The 23,011-nt window shown below is 30.6% G+C and overlaps 2 protein-coding genes across 3 annotated transcripts in view; one reads left to right on the top strand and one right to left on the bottom strand.

Moving 5' to 3' along the window:
• The first annotated feature begins 1,428 nt into the window (after window positions 1-1,428).
• On the top strand, window positions 1,429-11,602 carry LOC148271828 (sperm-associated antigen 7). The gene is made up of 5 exons (XM_088240882.1): window positions 1,429-1,692; window positions 3,680-3,836; window positions 4,020-4,191; window positions 6,633-6,819; window positions 10,880-11,602. Exons 1-5 carry the CDS (start codon window positions 1,626-1,628, stop codon window positions 11,017-11,019), a joined length of 723 nt encoding a protein of 240 aa, XP_088097008.1. The 5' UTR covers window positions 1,429-1,625; the 3' UTR covers window positions 11,020-11,602.
• Window positions 11,603-19,869: 8,267 nt separating this feature from the next.
• Eip78C (Ecdysone-induced protein 78C) overlaps window positions 19,870-23,011 on the bottom strand; it is a 54,321-nt gene continuing 51,179 nt past the window's right edge. For both annotated transcript variants that reach the window (XM_088240879.1, XM_088240881.1), the window contains exons 6-8: window positions 22,345-22,458; window positions 20,916-21,095; window positions 19,870-20,625 (exon numbers count right to left, since the gene is read on the bottom strand). In XM_088240879.1, the coding sequence (XP_088097005.1) occupies window positions 20,431-20,625; window positions 20,916-21,095; window positions 22,345-22,458 (489 nt within the window). In that variant the 3' untranslated portion in view covers window positions 19,870-20,430. The remainder of the gene's footprint in view (window positions 20,626-20,915; window positions 21,096-22,344; window positions 22,459-23,011) is intronic.

Genomic DNA, 23,011 nt, shown 5'->3' with positions numbered 1-23,011 from the left:
GGTTAGTTAGTTAGTTAGTTACTATGCATTTTTATTTTTTTATAAAATAATTCAAATCAAATAAAAACTCTTATTATAAATATATCTTTACGCGCTTTCAACGTTTCATGGCTATTAATATTATATATTTGAAAAACAAGTCAAATATTTTTTTTTTTATATTTTAAATTACATTGCCTAGGTCAGCGTTCCTCAGCTCTTTTTAGCCTGCGGACCGGTTAAAATATAAAATAAATTTTGCCAACCGGTAACGCAGGTATAAAAAATTTTATTTTCATAGTATTTTATTTATTGGTTCTTAATGTTATATTATAATGACAAATGACGATTTTATTTCAAAAACCAACATAAATACCAACCAACATATTTAATTTTACCATGTATTTTTATTGTTATTTATTGTGGCTTGACACGGGCATAACCTAAAAAGCCTTAATAAGTTCATAAATCTTTAATTTTGTAATTTTGAATGAATAAATAAATAAAACAAAAATCTAAATAATTATGAAAATAATCAAAAACCGATCTGTAAATTAACTGTGAACTGCGCGACCGCAGAAGGGGCTAACTGAAGGGGGGCGCCAAAATATGGTTCGCTTACACAAAAAAACGCCTAGAATAGGCCGACATTAAATTAAAAAATGTTTTGTAAAGTCAGTGCGAAATCTGCTGCTGCATCTTTGCTAGAACAATAACTGATAACCGTAGCTTCCGTGTCGTTTCGGAGAGACGAAGCGCTGCATTGATATCCAATCTACCTCTCTGTTTCGTTTTATTATTGTCATGGCCGAAAAAGTCTTCTCACGTATTTACGTAGTAATACCTATTCAGGTAGTCGAAAATACTACAGAACATACAACACAAAACGGCCATGGAGACCATTCTCTTCTAGGGCCTTCGGTGAAACCAAACTTTAAATAATCTTTATGTATTATATTGTCTAACAAATACATATTTTTTCTTTTAAGCTTCTGTCGTAGCTACCTTCCAAAATATCAACACATTTCGTTTTCCTCATTTTTTCATAATTTACTGTTCTTGTTGCTGGATTATTGTGACTATCCGCAATATTCTCTTGACCATTGGTCTTATTTTCAAAAAAAGCCAAAATGTTTTGCTGTTTATTTTTTTTTTTGTTCCGCTTTAAAGTGTTTAATTTTTTTCAACGCAATAAGTAGTTTTCAGAAATATCACAAAACTGAATTATCAAACTATCAAACTTTGTGCAAAACAAATTTAAGGTTTCTCAAGAGCTAAACTTACGGTGTGTTTGTTTTTAATTGTGTTTTTTTTAGTGCGTGAATTTTAAAATGGGTGACAAGGATTTCTGCAAACCGGCAGAAAATCTTCAAAACCGTTTTTTTTTGAGTTTTTCGTCTACGGTAGGCATTATATTTTTTCTACGAAAAAAATTGTTTCTGGTTCCTTGTTCCTTTAGTTAGTGTTTTGTCTTTTGTCTATACATTTTTCGTTCGCCGCTTGACGTTTGTGGAGTAATCTGTGACATTTAGATTTTGTTATTGTCGTGAGTTAATGTATCATTTTAGATCGCAGTGTTCACAATTAATTATTTAATAATTGCGTCGGTGTTAAAGATTTATTAATCCTTTCAAAGCAGTACCACCATGAGTTTCCTAGATTCCATCCTTAGTTCTATGAACGGTCCGCCTCCAAAGAGTTTGGAGCAGATCGGTAAGTTATATTTTATTTTGATAATTGCCGGTTGTGATACATTAAATTATTGAGGATTTGACATACCTATCGACCTAATAAATATATATTATATATTTGCATTCTTATATTATATAAAAACTTTTAATTGGCACGTTTTCACGGTCGTTTTATCTTTAGTTGTTTTAATATTTTATGTAAGTTATTGATTTCACCCACGCTTTAGCACCCGTTGTAACTATAATTTATATGAAAAATAACACTTTATTGAAAAGTCTATTGACGGATTTTATTATAAAAAGTATACCAGAGTCCATTTCAAATGTAATTTTTCTCAGTAATTACTCATGTGTTGTTTCTTTGTTATTTTTGTCACAGGGATAAACTTCGTTCATCTTTAAGTTTTGTTCAATTAAAAACTTTCTAAGTACTTATAAATAATTTTTTTAAACTTGTATTTTTCATTTTCTCATTAAATGCTCAAAAGTTTCAATATTTTTAAAAGCACGTTTCAAGGATCGTACTTTAAAAATATATTTTACACAGCAATATTCCATATTTCCTGGACTGGCACCTGAAGCCTAAGACTGATCACATTTCCTTGTGTAACGAAATATTGAAATATGTGGCGATTGATGATCTTTTTTACTCTATCGAGACAAATCTTTATTTTCATGGGTGTGGTACTAAGTTGTGGGTTCATTGTCCGTCATTTCATTTCATCACACAGTCCGAAAACCAAAAAATGTGATGTTGCAGTTTTCTGTTGTTGAGTGGTAAATTTTATAGAACACCAAGTACACACAGGAGGTTTACTCCTCGCAACTATAGCAGGGGCCTGGAACGGACCCTATAAATTATTCTGGAGGATGGCATTTTTACCCAGCAGTTCTTTTTCAAATCTACAACTCTCATTGTCACTGCCGGGCTGCATCATCAAGCTTTATTACATTATAAACAAATTATTACCCATCAAAATATCAATGTTGTTTCCTTGTCTTCTCAAACTGGGTCAGGATCTCCCATTACAATCCAATCCTGCAGTAGTGACACCAACTGTGAATCTGATACGGAGCCAGTGTAGTTGCATGCGGTACTTAGTTTAGTTGTCAAATTTGGCAAAGGTTGAATATATATCATATATACTGAATCACTTCGTAAAGCGCCCTTGAGATATTGAAAATGGCACCGTATAAATTATCCGTAATAATAATTCATACATTTTGCCACCATTCCAACTTATCTAGCAGTTTAGTCAATTGTACATTACCGATTACAAATTACCGAAATGCTGGCATCAATAATTTTCACTAGGCGTTCTTCTATTTAGATAATATTAATACAAACTGCAGCACAGCAAATTTTAACTGTTTAACAATGCAGACATGCAACACCTTGATTTATTGTCTCACTAGCACTGACAATACCCTAAATGAGCAATAACGAATCCATGAATTGGTTGGCCAGCACTTCACTTGGATAGCAAATATCAGCAGTACTTAACACATCGATTATAGCTTCTGAGATAATCTATTTTGTAAGGAACATCTTCGTTCAGTTAACAGGATCAACATTTCATGTATTATGAGATCATCTCACTGCAGGGAGAGCTAACAGTTCACAGACTTTATATTATTAAAGTCTACAAACAGGCTTTTAACTAAACATTTAACGTAAACCGTATCGGGAATCATTCCCGAGGCCTCTTGCATAATAGGCAAACACTTACAACTATAAGTACCACGAGTGGGATTAAATATTACCACTGCATACTTATGTACGTAACGCTTAGTTAAAATTCTGAAGGAAAATGATCTTATTCAAATTTATATCAGCAGGTATTATACAACATAATATGTATTTATCTGCTTTCTTTCTTTTTAAAAAAAATTAATCCTTTTAATTAAAGAGTTGCTTATTCTAGTTTTCCAAAATATGATAAATCAGAGCACTGCTCATCCTGTTGTATGATTTGTTAAACTTCATGAATTACTATCACTATTTCTAGCTCAAAATAAGTTTGAAAAAAAGGCCCAACAAATGAAGAAAGATTCATTGACCAAATTTCGCAAAAAGGTTGAACAAATGTCTTCAGATTTCATTCGTAAGGGGGACAAACCATACATGGAGTTTCAATCAATGGATAGAATATACAGAAATATTATGTAAGTTCATAGATTTTCTTCAGTTTTATTTTTTTTCAATGTACATACATACATGAAGCCTTTTGATTTTTTATTTTATTTATTTGAATTTTTATAATTTTTGAGTGCTAAAATTTGATTTTTAAAATCACCCTAGATAATAGTCATAATAATAATAATAACAAATGATTGATTGTTTTTCAGTTACGATGTGGCTGATGTTGCCGGCCTTATGGCCTGTTCTTTTGGTGAAGACGAAGTAGATAGATATACAGTTGTATACCCTAAAGATGCTGGCCCATCAGAAGATGAAAGGTCTGTCAGAAATAATGGAGGGCTTTGGAATTCTGAGGTTGCTGCACGTATGGAAGTTGATGTATGTATTTAAAAATAATATGTAATATAAAAATGATTTGTTGGCAATTTCCACTTGCGACTACTTTAAATTCTTATGTATATTTTATGCTATTCATTGCGAAATTAATGTAAAATGCGTTTTTTTGTATTAAATAACATTACTTTGTTGGAAAGATGAATGCCACCTTCTGTAAAACTGATCATGTTTGCTATTTTGTTAATTCACCTTTCTAATATAAATGTTTTATGTACTCTTGGTAAATGTGTTTAAAAAGCGTTTTTTTGTGGCGAATTGACATTTTTATAAATAAATTATAAATGGCATTTAATTTAATCGCAATTTAAAATTACACTATCAGTTAATCAAACTGTATGAAGGGGGTGTACATATAACTCATTGGCTGGTTATAGAAATTCAAAAAGAGGTATAAAAGTATATGAGCACAACTTTGTGATTTTTTACATTAAATAATCTAATATATATATACATAATATCAGAAATATATGTTTTATTTAAGATAAAGCGGGTTTTTTAGTTCATGTTTATGATTATTGAAAATCTTTTAAACATAATGTTGCTTAAATCTCTGCTGCGATTTTATCTCACGGTGGTTATTCAATTTCAATTACTGTGTCACATAATTTGGCTTGTATCTCACCGATAAAGATATTTAGTAAAAGCATTAAATTTTACTCGTATAAGCTCTTCTCGGTTATCATGACCCGATACCGTTCTCTGTTGATCGTCAACACTTTTCCTTGTTCGTCTTTAAACAAAATTAAGTCTAATCCACCAAAAACACTTACTTTTTTTAGTATTTAAAGTCACCTGCATAGTCTTTCATGGATTGACATCCTCGCATATTCGACGATTTTGTCGATTCACGAAGCTATTAAACCTCCGTCACTAAAGATTTCGGGCAAATTTCACACAAAACGTTTTGCAAATAGAATAGAATTACTATAATTAATTTTTACAATTCCGACTAGTTGTTAAACGGTGTAGTACTCTAAGGTAAAATGATGTTTTAAATATAACACAAATGTAGAAGAATGACAGTGCTTTCTTTTGAAATGTCAAGGTAATAAACTGTTCTTTCGTAGCTTTCAAAAGGCCCTATAGAAAAGTGTTTTTTATAATTATTAGTACCTAAGTTTTTTCTTCCATCCAAACAAGATTTTACCTTAATTCACACTGTTGATCCTGTAGAAGCAATGGTGTGACATAAATATTGCTTTCATTGTAGGATTAATTTTTGTGTCATCAAAATATGTTATTCTATATAGAGCATAGACTATCGAACCATTTTTTTAATACCGGTATTTTTTCAATATTACAATTTCAAATATCAGAAACCCGGTATTTTGATAATATCGCAATATTTTTGCTAAATACTTAAAAATCATAATCTTTTTTGCTTCACCGTAATCAGTTTCAGGTTAAAATTGTTGTAAAAGATAGAAATCCTGGAAATAAAAGTGTTTTAAAGTAAATCAATAATAATTATTTACATTAATTGTTTATTTTTGAGGTTTTCAACAATTCAATCAATTCAAGCTTAGGTAGGCACTTGTATTTTAAACGTGACAGTAACATATTTAATCTTACAAACATGTACATTTCTTAAAACAACTTAAGATTTGTTTTTTAATAAATTTATCAAAACAAAATAAGTAAACAAACAATACTAAAATTAGGAACTTTTAAGCGAGTCTGTAAGCATTAAATAACATCTTTATAAGGAAAATATTCTGCGTGTTGTACGCGGGCATGGCTCGTAATATTAGTATTAAAGTAAAACGACTAGGGAGCTACTGTCGCTACGTTGAACGAAATCGGCATTCTGATTGGTTGAATGAGCGGAATGGCCTATGGATGACAAAGAATTACGTTTCATTTTGAAACTTCAAAACCAGACAAAATAAAAAAAATCTCATCTAATATCAAAATCCCGGTGATAGATAAGTCAATATCGGTGTTTTCAATACTGAATTTTTGGTCCTATATTCCGGTTTTTTGACATTATCTAAAACCAGTATCTATGCTCTAACTTTGTATGAGTAAAAAAATCTAATAGTAATGTCTTTCAATGCTACATTTGTAAATTTGTTTGATATGCTCCACCCCTGACCTATTTTAAGTCGACTGATTACACAGTACCTAACTTTGTATACCTATTCAGTCTTCTGGGATATTTTCCAGTTGACTGCTTTTTACCTTATACAATGGAAATAAGTTCTTATTTACATTATGACAACCTCTTGGTCGGAACATGTTAATATTATGTACAATAGCAAGCATTAATCACTAACTTTATATTACAAAAGGTGTTGTAAAAGTAGCCCGTAGATAAATATTTATTGTAAATCAGTTTGTTTTTTATGCTGCATATTTTAAAATTTGTAACTTGTTCCTTATATGTGTAACGTGGACAATATTTATATCATTAAATGTTACAGAGGATTAAGAAGAAGCAGCTTGAATCTAAAAACGCTGAAATTAATTCAGAATCAAACAGTGACCAGCCTCAATCCAGTGGAAGAAGTCGCAAAAAGTTTAAGCCAAATGGAACACACTATGGCGAAAAATACAACAATCTTTCGATTGAACCACAAAAAACATGCACAAATGATGCTTATGGAGAGGGTAAGATCATTTATTTGTTATTAATGTACTGAATTATTTTATAAATTTGACGGTTTTAAAATTAGTTTGACTTCAAAACAGTATTTCATAAAAATTCTTTGCATTTGTGAAACTATTTTCATCAGCCGAAGGTGTATGTGTACATTAAAGAGATTTTAAAAATATGTAGTTTGGTATCGTTTGGCTCAAATGACTTTGAATCATTTTGCAGCATTAATCTTTTTTTTCTTTCAAAGAACTTACCAACCTCACACTGTTCCCAGCCTGAAGGGCCACTAACTATACTTTCTAGTATTGGATAAACGGCATTCATGAAACATATGTGACTCAACCACTTCTAACGCCTCATTTTCACATTTACACTAGTGAAAAACTTGTACATTTTCTTTTAAACCTTCTTATTCCTTACAAATTATATATATATATAAATATATATTTACTATAGAAATAAAGACCAGAGATTATTGCTGACAAACTTAAATGTTTTAAATTATTTATTTATTTGATAATTGTAGTCTACATTACTTTACGGATGGTTTAGCCTATTACCTAATGTTAACTGTGAATATATATGTATTCACCGCACAAGTATTCGTAGCATAAATCTGTTTTATAGAATTTCTTTGCTCTGTTGTATATGTGAAGAACTTTATGTTTTGGTGAGTTATCATGACTTGACTGTTTTTGAAAAGGTGAGCTCTTTTTGCACATTATTGTACTCTGTAACCACAGATGTTAGCTTCAGCGATATTAACAATTAACTGTCCATTAGGTGCACAGCCGTCACAAGCAAAAAGGCAGTTTTTTGTAAAAAATCACAAAATTACTTAAATATTAGGTAATGTCTAACAAGAAATTTCGAACCGTTTGATATATATATAGCAATGAGCAATAAAAAAAAAATTCAGTATGAAAAACAATATAATGTCTATTTTTTTAAACAATAACACAATATCTAGAGATTCATTACCAAAAACTCAGTGTAGATACGATACTTACACAGGTTTTATGCTTTAGAAGCAATTGCCATACTGTGTTAGTTGTGATTATTTACAATTTTTTTAAATTTGCGTAAAGTTGATAAATACTAAAAATTGACAAATCTCAAAATATAACTTTCGCAAATAACTGCCTTTTTACTTATTCAAGTCACTAATTAAAATCAGAGAACATTTATTACATGTTGTTGATTTCTGATATTTGCCTTTTACCCCATACATTAGAAGTTTGTTTGTAGACAACTTCGAACACTTCAGTTGTTTTTTTCCATGGTAACCCAGAAAATGTTGGTTCATTTACAGTTGTGATCAACAAAAAACACGCATTTAAAAGAAACCTCAATTATCAAACACAATAGTATTTTTTTGAGTTTTTTTTTTTCATTCTGACTATAAAATTATATATTTTACATCTGTTTTTATTTTACGTTCTAACAAAATTAAATTCATATGATTGTTATTACTTGATACTTAAATTATTTCAATTCAAACTCTTTTATTCCCATAATTATGTAAAATAATGATTTACAACTCCTGCCTGCACTTGTATATTACAGAAATTTGTTTAGTATCCCCCACCAGTCTGACGATGTCGGTCGCGATGAAACCCAGTCACTGGTAAAAATTATAAATATAAGTGGAATACAACTATATACGTATTTTTATTATTATAATTAGTTTTTTTTTTATTGATGTCATAAAATTACAAAAAAACTTAAGCAATACACATATTAGTTTATTTAGTTACAAAAACAAGTTAAAATGATATTATGAAAGCTTAAGGTAGTTAAATAAATCACAATTATCCAAATCCAACTATTGTGAACTCATTAGTGGTTAACATTAGTTGGATTTTCTACTTTCGTTGTAACGGTAAGATTTTGTTTTCTTCTGTGTTATATTATTTGGTACTTAAACTATGCATTAAAATTAATTTATGGTAAATATAATTAAATATTTTGTATCATCGCCCTTATTCTCTATAACGAGTTTTATCCTGTTAGGCATGGATTCACACGGTGAACTAAGAATGTTTTATGTTAAACTTGATATCAGGATCGCCTGTTCTTTCAACTTTAAATTCACGTAAAAATATTTTTTTCGTTTTACTGATACTAGTAGTTTTGTTTTAAAAATTGGTCAAATCATTCTATTTTTTAGGCTCCTGTCTTTGTCTAAACTTCAAAATTATCCAATATCATCTCTTTATATAAGTATCGGTATTATCCTTATATTGTTGTGGGTTATTGATATTAGAATATTTATGCAATTTTTTTTCTGATTCATGGGTAAAATCTGACACGTGGACAAAATCTTTTTTATGTAGGTTGCTTTGTACATTATTTTATATGGGTTAAAATGCGATTTGTTGCGTGTCTCTCGTACAATTAATGAGACCTCGACAATAATAACAAAACTCCGTTATAAACTCAATTTTGACCTGAGGTGGACAAAATATGATTTGATGTGTCCCTCATTTATGTTCTATTATATAAATAAAATTGTAAGTAAAAGATTTATTATGAAAAATGTGTTCTGGAGCTGTGGATTCAGAATAGAAATATTATATTTTACTGGTTTTTGGTTTTGGTACCCGGGAAGCGCTTACAACAATAAATATATTGCTGCAAAACTGTTTTGACCAAAAAGAAGACATGTACGCGTGTTTTATTGATTACGAAAAAGCATTTGACAGAGTAAAACACTCAGCTTTGATAAAAATGCTACTAAGCTGCGGTATAGACGAAAAGGATGTGAGAATAATAAAAACCTGTATTAGGACCAGAGTGCTATTATTAAATTGGAAAATGGAAATACTTCACAAGGTATTCCCATTCAGCGAGGGGTCCGACAGGGTTGTGTTCTCTCGCCTACTTTGTTTAACCTGTACTCTGACTTGGTCTTCAAAGAAGCTCTGATTGGTACAAAACTCGGTGTGAAGGTAAACGTTGTAGCTATCAATAATATTAGATATGCAGATGACACCGTTCTAATTGCAGATAATATACAAGACCTTAAAGAACTGCTTGATAAAATTAACTCCGTCCGTGAACGTTTTGGTTTAAATATTAATGGAAACAAAACTAAACTTATGGTTTTTAGCCGAGAGAGTCATCTAAATGTAAATCTCCAACTCAAAGGTATCAATATTGAGAGTGAAACAGTTTAGGTACTCAGGCAGTATCATCACGGAAAATCTAGACTCCGACATTGAGATAAAATGCAGAATAGAAGCAGCCCGAACAGGATTTAACAAAATGAAAAATCTTCTTTGTGACGATACTATAAACCTTAAGCTGAGACAACGAATGGTCAAATGTTATATATAGTCTGTCTTACTGTACGTTGTAAAGGCGTAGACTCTAAAAGTTATAATAAACCGCCTTGAAGCATTTGAAATGTGGATCCACCGTAGAATGTTAAGAATATCTTGGACCTATATGAAAACCAACTATGAAGTATTACGTAGAGCCAATACTAATAGAGAACTATTCACCACTGTTAAGCTCCATAAGATTTCATATTTTGGCCATGTGTTGAGAGGTGATAAATATGCTATACTTTAGCTTGTCATGAAGGGGAAGATCGAGGGACGTAGAGGGGTTGGAATAAAACAGCTTTCCTGGCTTCGAAACATCCGAGCATGGACCAGAATTAGAACTGTGGAGGAGCTGTTACGCACTGCTCAGGATAGGGAAGCTTTCTCCCAAGTGATCGTCAATGTCGGGGGGACCCGACATGACACGTGAAGAAGAAGAAGGCTTTTGTAAAAATACATTGGTATAAAATTGACAGAAAAGGTCTGGCATGGGAATATCTACTACTACATTTCTGATTAGCATTCGTAGGGTTAAGATATGTGTATAAACACTTAAATGAAAGGTATTATGAAAATTGTTTTTGATAAATACGCTTATTTGTCATCTCTATGTATGTTAATTCTACATCCCTGACTCTGATAAATACTTGGGCATAATTTACTAGCTTAGTTTTTCTATGATTTGTAGATAATGTCCTGAAAATTCTAAAATAATTATTGCATTTCAAATTTACTTTTGCAGTTCCCAGCCGCTTGAAACGTGATCATCGCTCCATTGAACAAACAATGATGGATATAAAGGCTAAACGATTCAAGAACACATCATCCACTTCCACCTCACCTGAAGAGAGCCACAACGATCACTGTGATTCTTCTATCTAAATTTGTTGTGTTTGCAAATTTATTGCAAAATATTTTTTTTAAATCAAGTTACAACTTTTCAAATGAATTTTTTTAAATTAAGTTTTTTTTTGCACCACAAAAGGCAAAGAGGGCCAATTAAATTGGTGAATTCCTGTACGGAACACCCAGGCTTGAAAAAAAACACATTTAAATATTGTGATCTCACCGAGAATCGAACTCGGAACCCCAGTAAAGGCAAGCGTCTAAGCCATTACACAATGGGGTGCCTCAACATAAATAATTATATGTAAGTACTTTGGTAGGTGCTACCTAGTACCACAATGTTAACAATAATCATGGCTTACAGTATAAAAATCAATGCTTGTTATTAAGAGTCAAACTTTTTATCTAAATACATAATAATTGTATATAATTGTAATGAAATTATGTTCTCTTTAATCAAATTATTGTAATGAAATTATGTTCTCTTTAATCAAATTATTGTAATGAAATTATGTTCTCTTTAATCAAATTCAAGTGTTTCCTAGAATCAATATCAATTACTCATGTAGTTAGTGAAAAGACACTTTTTGTGTTAAAATAAAGGAAATTCTTAAAATTATTATTTCGTTTAATTTGTTAAATCCTTTCATGTCAAATGAGAAAGATCGTTTTTTTAAAAAAATATTTGTTAATTTACTATCAAACTAAGCCAAATTAAAAAAAAAAAGATTGTATTATTATTGCTATGATTTTTTAATGTTTTATAATTTTTAAATTACTTTGCCAGTGTCTCATCGGTGAGTTGTGCTGACACTTAAAAGTAGAACCATGTAACCAAGATACACTAAATCAGAAAACCTATCACAACACATAAAAACGCTGTAATCGATTGGTTGATTCACAAGAACTTGAGACATAGTTCAAAGTTCAATGTTTTGAGTTTGTCCAAATGTTTGCAGACTGGCTGGATTTCCTCCCTAGGGAGTTATTTAGATCTAAATTGGTTGCAACCGAGAGAGAAAACATTTTTGAGAAGGGAATAAGGAAGTCTAGGCATTTACAGGGCTTATGACCTGTCATTGTCTGGTTTAAGTGGCCACTTTACACACTGTAACATTCAACATTCTGCCTATGTTTAAACATCCAAATTTTCTCAACTCTTCCATCTGTTGACTTTTGTGAAGTAAAAGAGCTATCATGTGGGTGAGATTCATCCGGCTGAACCAATTCACCTACTAGGAATCTCCTGAAAACTATTTTCCAATTTTTATACTTCTTTTACCGACCGATAACTAGTTAGTTAATTCAAAAATGTTTTGAGTATGTCCAAATGTTTGCAGACTGGCTGGATTTTCTCTAGGGAGTTATTTAGATCTAAATTTGTTGCAACAGTAAAGGAAAAACATTTTTGAAAAAGGAATATGAAAGTCTATGCATTTACAAGGGCTTATGACCTGTCATTGGCTGGTATTAATGGCCAAAGTGTCCAACCTACGTCATAATCAATAATGAATTCATCATTACAAATGTTAGAATCCACGTTAAGTCTGAATGAAGATCAGCAAGACTCTATTACAAATAACGTGCCTGACAATATTTTTTTGGAGTTACAGTCACAACTTCAGGAATACAAAAAAGAAAAACGATTGGCTTTACATGAGAATCCCCTTATGTGATGAAAATTAAATTCATACAAATACACCATTCTTTGCCATTAGTGGCAGACACGTGTCTGGAAGTATATTGATGCAGGAGGAGAGTATTTTGAAGAATTTTAAGCATTTGTACAGGTCCAATAATTCTATTTTTCCCAGAAAATGCTCATTACTTTTATAACAGACCCCTTGTACATGAAAACATTAATGTGAGAAGGAGATATACATGTTTCCTTAGATCATATTTTATTTGTCTGTAAACCGTTACCATAGACATGACATTAGCTAGCAGCTCTCAGTTTATTATGTCTATCTACCTAGAAATTGAGAAAAATGAACTTAAAGAGTGACTAATTATATACTTATTTCATAAATTTGATTGCATTTATGAATGAAACGATATATGCACAACAGTCCCGTTCAACCGAGTTTGTCGGGACTGATGAAGTTTTTATTAACAAAAATTCCGTTAAACTGGAAAATATGTACATAGTGAAAATGTACGGAACAGAAAGAATAAAAATATACAATTTCTAAAAACATTCCTGCATGATGGAATACAAAACTAAATCGAGGAAATAAAAAATACTTATGTACAAAAATTATCATGAGTCAGCCACATTAGACAGAACTCAAAACACAACTGATTAGTGTCCTTGGAAAGCGGCAGTAGCATGGTGCGAGCCCGAATCAGTGGACAGTCAACGCTATAAGTTCTCACGCGGCAACCGGCTGCATGCTTGTGAACAGTCTATGTGCCCCCGACGTTTACTGTATGGAAGCACTATGGAATATGGTACTACAAAAAGTATTTTGATGATTTGGATGATCCGGGAATTCGGTTAAACGGGACTGTTGTGTATGTATTTGTACTGTCTTTCAGTTAGTGTAATTAAAACATTTTCTCATCACATGCGGTGGCATTATTCTACGTAAAGTCACATCTGATCACGACGAAAGTCTGTTGGAGAGTAAAGGAAAGAAAGGCAATTACCCATCAATCGAAATGCCGTTTATTACCCTTTCTCTTCTTTTATCTAGAAATGATAATCGAATTTTATTTTTACATTTTTTGCTTTCTATTTTTATAAATGTTATTTATACAAACTATCTCATATACATATATGAGTTGTTTATTTCTAAAACCATAGGGGGGTTATAAGCTTAAACTATACCCTGTCTGAGTAATCTATAAGTGTGAAAGCACTACAATTAATGATATGATCATAAACATATAGGGAGATTTAAAACAAAAATAGATGTCTCATTTATTTATTTAACTTCTTGCACATATATGTTTGTACATTGACGGGGAGAATTGTTACATGGACGGAAATAATACATACTATTGTCTTGAAGATAATATTATACTCTTTACACTCAGTTTTGCATTTAGTTTCAGTTCACATCTTTTTTATATTACATATATATACTTACCTTTGTTAAAATATATTTTGGTGTAAATAAATATCTGAAAATCTAAATAGTGAAAGAATAAATCTATTTCTGTTGCTCTTTAATTTTTCTTTGTTCATACTTGCATTCTTAATGTGGCAAATACATATATATATACGTATCTGCTAACTGCAGAAAACATCCTACACTTCAAAGATGAAATAATTTAATGCAGTTGAATGCTTTATGAATGGCTAAAAAGTGTTGCTTGACCAAGAAAATGAAGAAAAATAGACTGGAGTGAATCTCGAGAGCTGCAAATGTCATTTGGGCGATCAGTGTAGGGTCATGTTCTCAGATGAATTAAAGTCAATTTTTTTTTTTAATATTTCCAGATCTTTGTAGAGGAATAGGAAGATTACGGTACGTCATAGAAAATGTGAATTATGTCATGGTGACAAATGTAACCTCCCGACTACGAAACATTCGCCTTAATTAATAAAATGTGGCCTCTAGATTTATATATACATCCAAACAGAAATGGAGAATATTCTCTATTATTCCATATGGAAGTCTGAGCGTTTGTACGAAAGCGTTTGTCTGGAAGTTTGTACGAAAAATTGTAAACAGTGTGTAAAATGATCACTTAAACCATCCAATGACAGATCATAAGTATTGATTGATTTGGTGTTTATTTTGTAGAACTCCATATTTAAATTTATAATATTAGAAATCAAACACTGATTTGAGTCTACTGAAGGCTTTATTTTATTTTTACAAATATAAAAATAAAAACTTCATGACAATTGTTTCGCCTTATTAGGGCAACAATTGTCAACAGTTGTAACAATTGTCACGAAGTTTTTATTTTTATAATTGTAAAAATAAAATAAAGTGTTCAGTAGACTCAAATCAGTGTTTGATTTCCAATATTATAAGTTTACAGATCATAAGCCTCGTAAATGTCTAAAATTCCATATTTCATTCAGATTCTGAAAATGTTTTATTATATACTGTATGTTTTTCAGGCTTTCCAGTCTTTCCACGTAAATGTATTTTCTATCTACTCGTACCTATGTATTTATTTTCTCCTGGTCAAATACCAACTACCTTATTTTGCTCTTTCCGCTTTTGGTAGTGCAATTTCTAAAACAGAATAACAACAAACTAAACGTGCAAGTAACCAAATATTGTAATGTTTTTTGCCAATTTCATTTATGTTTTCGGGATTGCTAAACCTCCATTTAACGTGAACCCCATGTTATAATGATCACTTATTATTACTTCGACAACGAAGATTGAAATCTCAAAATGTTAAAATCCTATCAACAGGGCTGTAGCTAAGATATTGTAATTGGTATTAGTTGTAAATTTGAGACCTCAATGTGTCGAAAATGTGTGTTGCTGATTTGTGATTTTGGCATTCACCCAATGATATTTGGCATCCTGTCAATAGCCCTTAATTTGATAATCTCCATGTTAACATAATATAAACCTCGCTTCCTCTACATTTTAACATCTTCTCATGCACGCATGGCATGTCCGTCTTCAAGTATTTTATTGTATCTGGTTATGCAATGTCTTCCTCATTTTCTGTATCCTTCAACATTTGCATTGCAAATCTTTTTAGTCATTCTTTTGCTGGCAAATAGCAGGTCAAAAATAAAGTCACATTCACAATTAGCACAGTTTTATTCATTTGAGTGTTAACAATCAAAGGGTGTATGTCTATATATATTGTCTATCCATAAATACAATTACCGACCAAACACATTTTTCATAATTATAAAATATCACTTTATTCAATATTTTAACACATATTTGTTTATTTTCATCTTTTGTGATTTTATTTGCCATCATTATGTGAAGGTTAATTTGAATTTTAAGATACTTATTTTTTATTATTTCAGTGTAAAAAGCAATTGAATTTATAATCAAAACACTGAGACCACCAAATTTTTTATTTTATTTGAAACTTACAAGCAGAGTTGCAGGAGCAACCTAAAATCCGTAAATTTAGAAAAATAAATCGGTAGATTTGTTATTAGTTGAAACAGTTTCACAAACATTTACTTAAATGTTACTTGTGAGGAGCCACGCTGCCAAAATTAACAAAACAGTTTCTCATCACAAGTGGGCAATTATTCAAGATATTTAGATCGTAGATTGGTAGATTCTCCCAAAATCGGTTGAGTTAGCAACGCTGCTTGAGGGTAAAATTGCTTGGAATTTGAACAAATTGTAATTTCTGTTTATTTTTACTGAATTATAAAAATGAGGGTTTAATATTACAAAATGTATTTATGGTTATTCAATATTACAGACGTTTTTAAGAGTTTCAATATACATGTACTTAAGTAACACACAATCTTATCTATGGAGAATCTATTATGAAATGGGCCGATAAAAAAGATTCCTCATTAAATTTTACATATAATGTTTTATGGACTCATCATCTACAGGACAATTATTATTAATACCAATTATTGTTACGATAATGAAGGAATATCATTACTTTATTCTTATTAGGGTTTTCACACACATGTACATAATTTATCTTAATAAACTAAAGATCTAAAGAAGAATCAATTATATGTATATCATAAACAAGTATCTATGACTTTTAAAAACACCTATCTGATTTTATTTTCCAACAAGTGAAATAAAAATCGGCCCATTTTTAGTTACTTAATGTAATATAATTTGTTGTTACGACACACCATATTATTAAAATCGTGGATTTTTCAACAAACAGTCAAGGAAAGAGATTTTATATGAGGATCTCATAAAATAATAATATCATAGATCGATATAAGGAGTGAGTGGGTCCTATTCAACAAAAATTATAATCTAAACCTCTAGCATAGCCATTTATAGAATATCCATTTTTAAAAATAACAATTTATAGAATATCCATTTTGGGTGGGGCTGTTTAGGGAGTAAGGTCATTGGTTTATGTGACAGCGAGTCATTTTTAGCATATAGAATCGAAATGAAAATGACATTGTCTGCATACCAAATTATATTCTAACAAAAGCGCACACTCAATGGTTTATGATATTTATTTCGACTAGTACTCGATGGCAATTTTGTTTAACATCGGTCTGAAATATGAAAAGTAAGAGACAATTCATAAATATCAACATTGATGTGAATGCTGCATGTACAATCTATCGTGGATTTGCTGTGCTGTTGAATTTGTGAGCACATTGTTGAGACTAAATTGATTCTTTTTGATGTGTCCCATCAGTTTGGGTACAGCAGCAGTAGGGTTTGCGTTTGCTTTGTGACACTCTCAAAACAATTTTGCTCGCTCAGCCCCAGACAAAAGGGTACTTGTGCGTGGCCCATCTTCTCTTTACGACGCTATGCGTAATCTATATTTTTGCTCTCTCGCAGCTCTTACATATAATTGCTCCAACTTTTGGTCTCTACATAGAAATATTGTCTAATATTCTCTTATCACTGAAATCGATTGATCTTGACAAACTTTATACACAGACACCCGAATCATCTGTGCTGAGCGTTCGTTTATTCGTCTCACTGCTTGCCCAATATGCAAACCGAAGGTTGTATTAGTATTACGTCTCTGAGGCTAATTGTTAGAAAGTTATTAAGGAGTAAATAGAAAGTATAATAAGTAAAGACAATTACATGATAATTATGGATGCAGCTCCATTTTTGTATAAGGGGATTTATAATATTGACCGTTAATGCTAGAGGCATAGCTATATTAAAGTACAGTACATTAACTCAACAAATTGTTGGATCTAAATCTACATCACTCTATTTGAATTAGTATCGTGCTTCAAGCCAACATGTGCTAATGAGAAACACTTAATTTTCCATCAATAAAATTGTTCCTATAGTCTTTTAGTTAACACGTAATTTCTAAAGTTTGTAAATTAAATTCATATAATATGTTCGATACTTTTAATAAATGCTTTTAGTGTGAAATAAAACTAATAATATGTGCTCTTAAATAAATCAACAATAAAATATTCAGATCTAATATAATAAATATAACAGGTTTTCAAAAGAAGTAATAACTTGACCATACTACATTTATGTATATACCATACATATTTTTTTAAAATTCCCTTTACTTTAGTTTATAAAAAATAGAGATCTATCAAAGGATCTTCAACATAATTGATTTAAAAAACAAAATGTTCATAATTTATTAACAAATCACCATTATTCTCACCAAACCGTATTATCAAAAATTGTATTACATTCACTAACAATATTGAAGCGCTTTCTTGATTGTCATGGAGCCTAATGACTTTCCTTAACCTTTATAGATTTAATAAACTATGAGAAAATATTCCCCTCAATAGTCCCCACTAAATATGAGGACATAATTTATTGCTTATTTAGTCCATACACAGTGAAGGACATTTTGGAATGTCTCGATAGTTCTGCTTTTCACAAATCTCGCACTACGATTTGTTCTGACAGTTCAAATCGCTTTAATAGCTTTATTAAAAGCAGTAGCAAACCGTATTATTTGGATTGATTCTGCGATAACTTATAATAAAAATAGTATTGCAAATATTACTATATATGAAATACACAACACATAACATGTAAAGTCAGTCAAGTTCAACTTAGACATTAAATATAAATATACAAGTAATCTAAAGCTATATTGAAAAAAAAAATACAAACTTTCATTTTGAGTATGAACGAGTTATTTAAAACCAAGATTTTTGAACAAAAAAAAAACGGAATTTTTGTGAATACGAAGATTTAAAGTTGTGAAATTATTTCAAATATACATATTTATGTAATGTATATACAAAAACACATGTGTATACACGAAAAAAGACACGATATTCAAATTTTATATTTTATGCATATTTATAAATTAAATTATATTTTAAAAAAAATAATTAATGAGTTTTGGGAAATAATTAACGATGAATTTTTTTTAAAATTGACATATTTTTAAGCCTCGTATCTTTATATGATGACGTAACTTATAATTCTTGGATCTAATAATTTTCTAAATGCATGAAATATTTTACCATTTAACGAGATCATCTACCGCGTCCCTAAACATTATGGGACAAAGCAATCCTTGTAATTTGTTCTCATTCTCATATGTATGTATATTATAGTTATATAAGCTCAAATTTTATATAGATATAATATGTTATCAATATTATGAAGCCAGAAAATATTATTTTATAATGCATTGGCTTCTTACCCAACAAGCAAAACACACTTGCCTTAAGTACATACATATAATAAAATATATGAATTTGCAACATTAAGTACATATTCGAAAAAATCTTAAGAATTGTACCATAATTAACATTAGTACAGCATAGCCACCAAATATTTTTATCACGAAAGGTATACATAGTTATATTTCTCTTATTTATATAGAATCTATATAATAATATATATTTATAAGCAAAAATAGGTTAGACATGTAATTTTATTTCCTTGACATTTAAATTTATGAGATGCGAGGAAAACAATTGTAACTTTTTTATGATATATATATTGAACTACAGTAAACATGTAGGTTTTCATTTAACATATATAGCTTAATTTTTAAATGCATTATGGGTTTCCTTAATGAGATATTTTTAAACTTTCGGTTTCTAAATATAACTAGGTAATATAATATTCTCTCTAAATTTACCTGTCGAATCACAACTCAAATCAAGAGCAAAATATTCCAGAAAAAAAAAATTGGTGGGATTATATTACTTTGTACTCTAAAGGAAAGTCGGGGGGCTACAGTTATTACGCTATGTGCTAGATTTGAAAAGACAATGATAAGATCCCCAATGCTGAGAATTTATTGTTTATCATTTATAACTTTTTGGATATAGACAGAATAATATTTAATGATATGTGTAATGCACAACACAGTAAGATGGCTGACGCCGGAAACTAACAAAAACACCTACATAAAGCCAACTTTGTCTTTTACAAAATAAATGCCTTAAAATGCTAAAACTTATAGTTGGCAAAGCACCTTGCACAAAACACCTACTAAGCTGTTTAATTTCATAACCTCGTGTGGGATTTCTTTATTTATTAAAATATACTTTATAGATTTTTAGGAATTTGTAAATATTTTGGTAAATTGTGGACGTGTATAATCAAAAAGAGTTTTTAAATGATGTTTAGTGATTTTTAAGCATAATGTATATGTAATTAATATAATAAACGTCTCTACTAGGTTTGGAATTTCGACAGCCCTTGATAAAATAAATATTTAATGGGATAATAAAAACACAAATAAAGTAGCTAAAAGATATCTTAACGTAATAAAAAACAAATTAAAGTACGCAATAGCTTCGCTATAAGACTCGTTAAAGCTACACAGAAACACACATAATGTCACAATACATTGCACTCTATCACAGCGGTATTGTTACTGTAGGTCTTCTTCGCATTTGGGAATGTCGAAGATCTCAGCGAAGAGCGGCGGGAGTCGAAGGACCGTCCAGTTGAGGCGGAACCAGTCCAGCAGCAGGGCATGGCGTGCACCGACAGCACGGAGATCACCCAGCAAAGCGGTTGCAGTGGTTGCGAAAGCTGCTCCTCCCCCGGGGTTGCTTTGAGAAGCCTATAAAACACATTTTAGTTGGTTTACACCAATATGTAATTATATGAATATTCTAAATAATATATCATTAAAATTAGACTAAAAAGTAGACATAATAGAATGGTTTATGATAAAGATTAAAGAAGCTAGTAATGTATGTCAATGTAGAGACGTACTTGGTGTTCCTAAAAGGAAAACAGCAATGCTATTTATTGTTTATGAAGTAAACTTATCAATTTGAAGCCGTTCCGAGTGCACACCATGGAAGATAATAAATTATTTATAAGCTGTAATTTATATATATATTATACCTGGATTTTCAAGGCGTCTATAATCTTATCTTGATTTTGCTGAACAGCCTTTACATCAGTCACTCCTGGACGATCAGCCGTGTTTAATACGGCAGCAGAGAACAGCCCCAGTTCTGTATCGTTCAAACACAACGCATTCAGGTTTGATGTGAAGCGAAGAACAGATGTAGCAAATGCTGACTGAAAAGATACAAATGGAAATTATTAAAAGAAACAGTGATGAATTCCAACCCTCATAGTTGAACCTTTAGAATTTATCTGGCGTATGCAGTAAATATTTTCTTCAATAAAAAAACATCATCTGAGAATTCACTAATCGAAATTAAGTGAACCAGAAATATAGAATCCATATTAAATTCAATGGTTTCATTAACAGCCTTATAATCTACTTAACTACTCTACCTAATAATTTACTTAGCTTCCTGATTTATTATATGTATATTTAATATTATTTGTATTTATTTATATGTAATTATTTAACTCCACTCTAGTTAAAAAAACAAAAGCTTAGATAAATTGATATGCTTAGATATTATTTATTATCTATCAATATAGTTACAGTAGGTACATAATTAAAATATTACCAAAGGGATGGTTTGGTCATTTTTTAATTATCATTTTGAATATTAAAGAAGATGAGAAAGTTACCATGTTGCTACCCTTGGTAGCTTTTTCTTTTCCAGCGTCGATATATTATTGGGTAACACCAGTTGACAAATTCATATTTTTTTAAATATATTTTATTTATACATTTTATCATATGTAAGTTAATAGAAAGAACAGGCTAATAAAATATAACCTTGCTTGTATACACATATTTATAAACAAGGTTTTTCAGGACCAGACCGCGAAACTTCAGAGGAACATTCCCCACAGTAAGCTTTAAAAAAATCCTAATACACTTTTTCCAAAAAGTAATTTTTTAATTTTTTTGTTTTTTTTTATAACTTCGAAATGGAGTAAATCTTTAATTTCTTGGACTAGCATCCCTTTCACAAACTCCTACCCCTCCTCAACAAAAAAAGGAGATAACACCGTATTTGACTAATGAAGCGATACGCACCAGACGCGGACAAGTGAAGCGGCTGGGTAGGAGAGGGGTAAGGGTTTGTGGAGGGACTGCTTGTCCGAGAAATTAAGGATTTACTACATTTTAAGATTTTTTTATTTTTTTTAGATGACTTTTTGGAAAAAAATTTTACGATTTTTTTTAAAGCTTACCACGAGGAATGTTTCTATGACTCTAAAGTTTTGCGGTCTGGCCCTGAAAAACCGTGTATATATATAATTTAATTAAATTATACAAGTATGTAAAAATATACCTATGCATTTGGTAAGGTATGTAGATATGAATAAACACATGTCTTCTTAGACAAGAAACGAGTGCAAGGATTACAAAAACACAGTATGCATACTGCACAGTACTTACATCGTACATTATTTCCAGTTGTTGGTGAGTGACATATATTCCGTCATCAAAAGCTAGTGTAGATTCGGTTGCCAGACGAGCTGCATTTGACAACCAAACTTCGAAGAAGCCCATCTGGGAAAGATTTTTTCAATAATGTGGGGAACAAAAAATACTTTATTTGTGCATAATCGATATTCGGAAAAAAATATGTATTTAAATTAAATACACAAAACAGGAGAAAAAATATTGATAAAGTGATAGTAAAAATGTATGAGTTGTCAATATCGCATTACAAAAACGCATTTTTTAAAAACAGTTGCGCACAAGCATATTTGCAACAAACCATATTCCACAAGCAACTATTGTACATCGCATATTAAACACACTTAAAATTAGCAATATCATGTTTGTGAGTAAATAAATACATGAGAAAAGTTAATAATAATGATTTAGTTTCCCGTAAATAATTCTAAACTTACGAAGCCCATTTTTCATTATAAGCAATATAAGCGACTCTGTACCATTCATGTTATTTTTTTATTCTGCATGTTTTATTGAAATTGTTAAATAAGTGCAATTTTGCCCCAAAATCTTAAAAGAACCATGCATGTATTTATCCAAAAAGTTTTTAAATAACAATGGCAGCTTGCAATTGGATATTATATGTGTATCAGTATTTGATAAA

This window comes from Micrasema longulum, unplaced genomic scaffold, assembly GCF_059751315.1.
Source record: "Micrasema longulum isolate JH-2025_06_02 unplaced genomic scaffold, ASM5975131v1 h1tg002633l, whole genome shotgun sequence".
NCBI lineage: Eukaryota > Metazoa > Arthropoda > Insecta > Trichoptera > Brachycentridae > Micrasema > Micrasema longulum.
Note: the sequence above shows the minus strand (reverse complement) of the source record. Positions and strands in the feature narration are given on the sequence as shown.

Excerpts from the sequence above, each read along its gene's own strand:
- LOC148271828 (XM_088240882.1), top strand. The coding sequence starts at position 1,626 with ATGAGTTTCCTAGATTCCATCCTTAGTTCTATGAACGGTCCGCCTCCA. Across the intron at positions 1,693-3,679 it reads AAAGAGTTTGGAGCAGATCG|CTCAAAATAAGTTTGAAAAA; the intron begins GTAAGTTATATT and ends CACTATTTCTAG. Across the intron at positions 4,192-6,632 it reads CTGCACGTATGGAAGTTGAT|AGGATTAAGAAGAAGCAGCT; the intron begins GTATGTATTTAA and ends TAAATGTTACAG.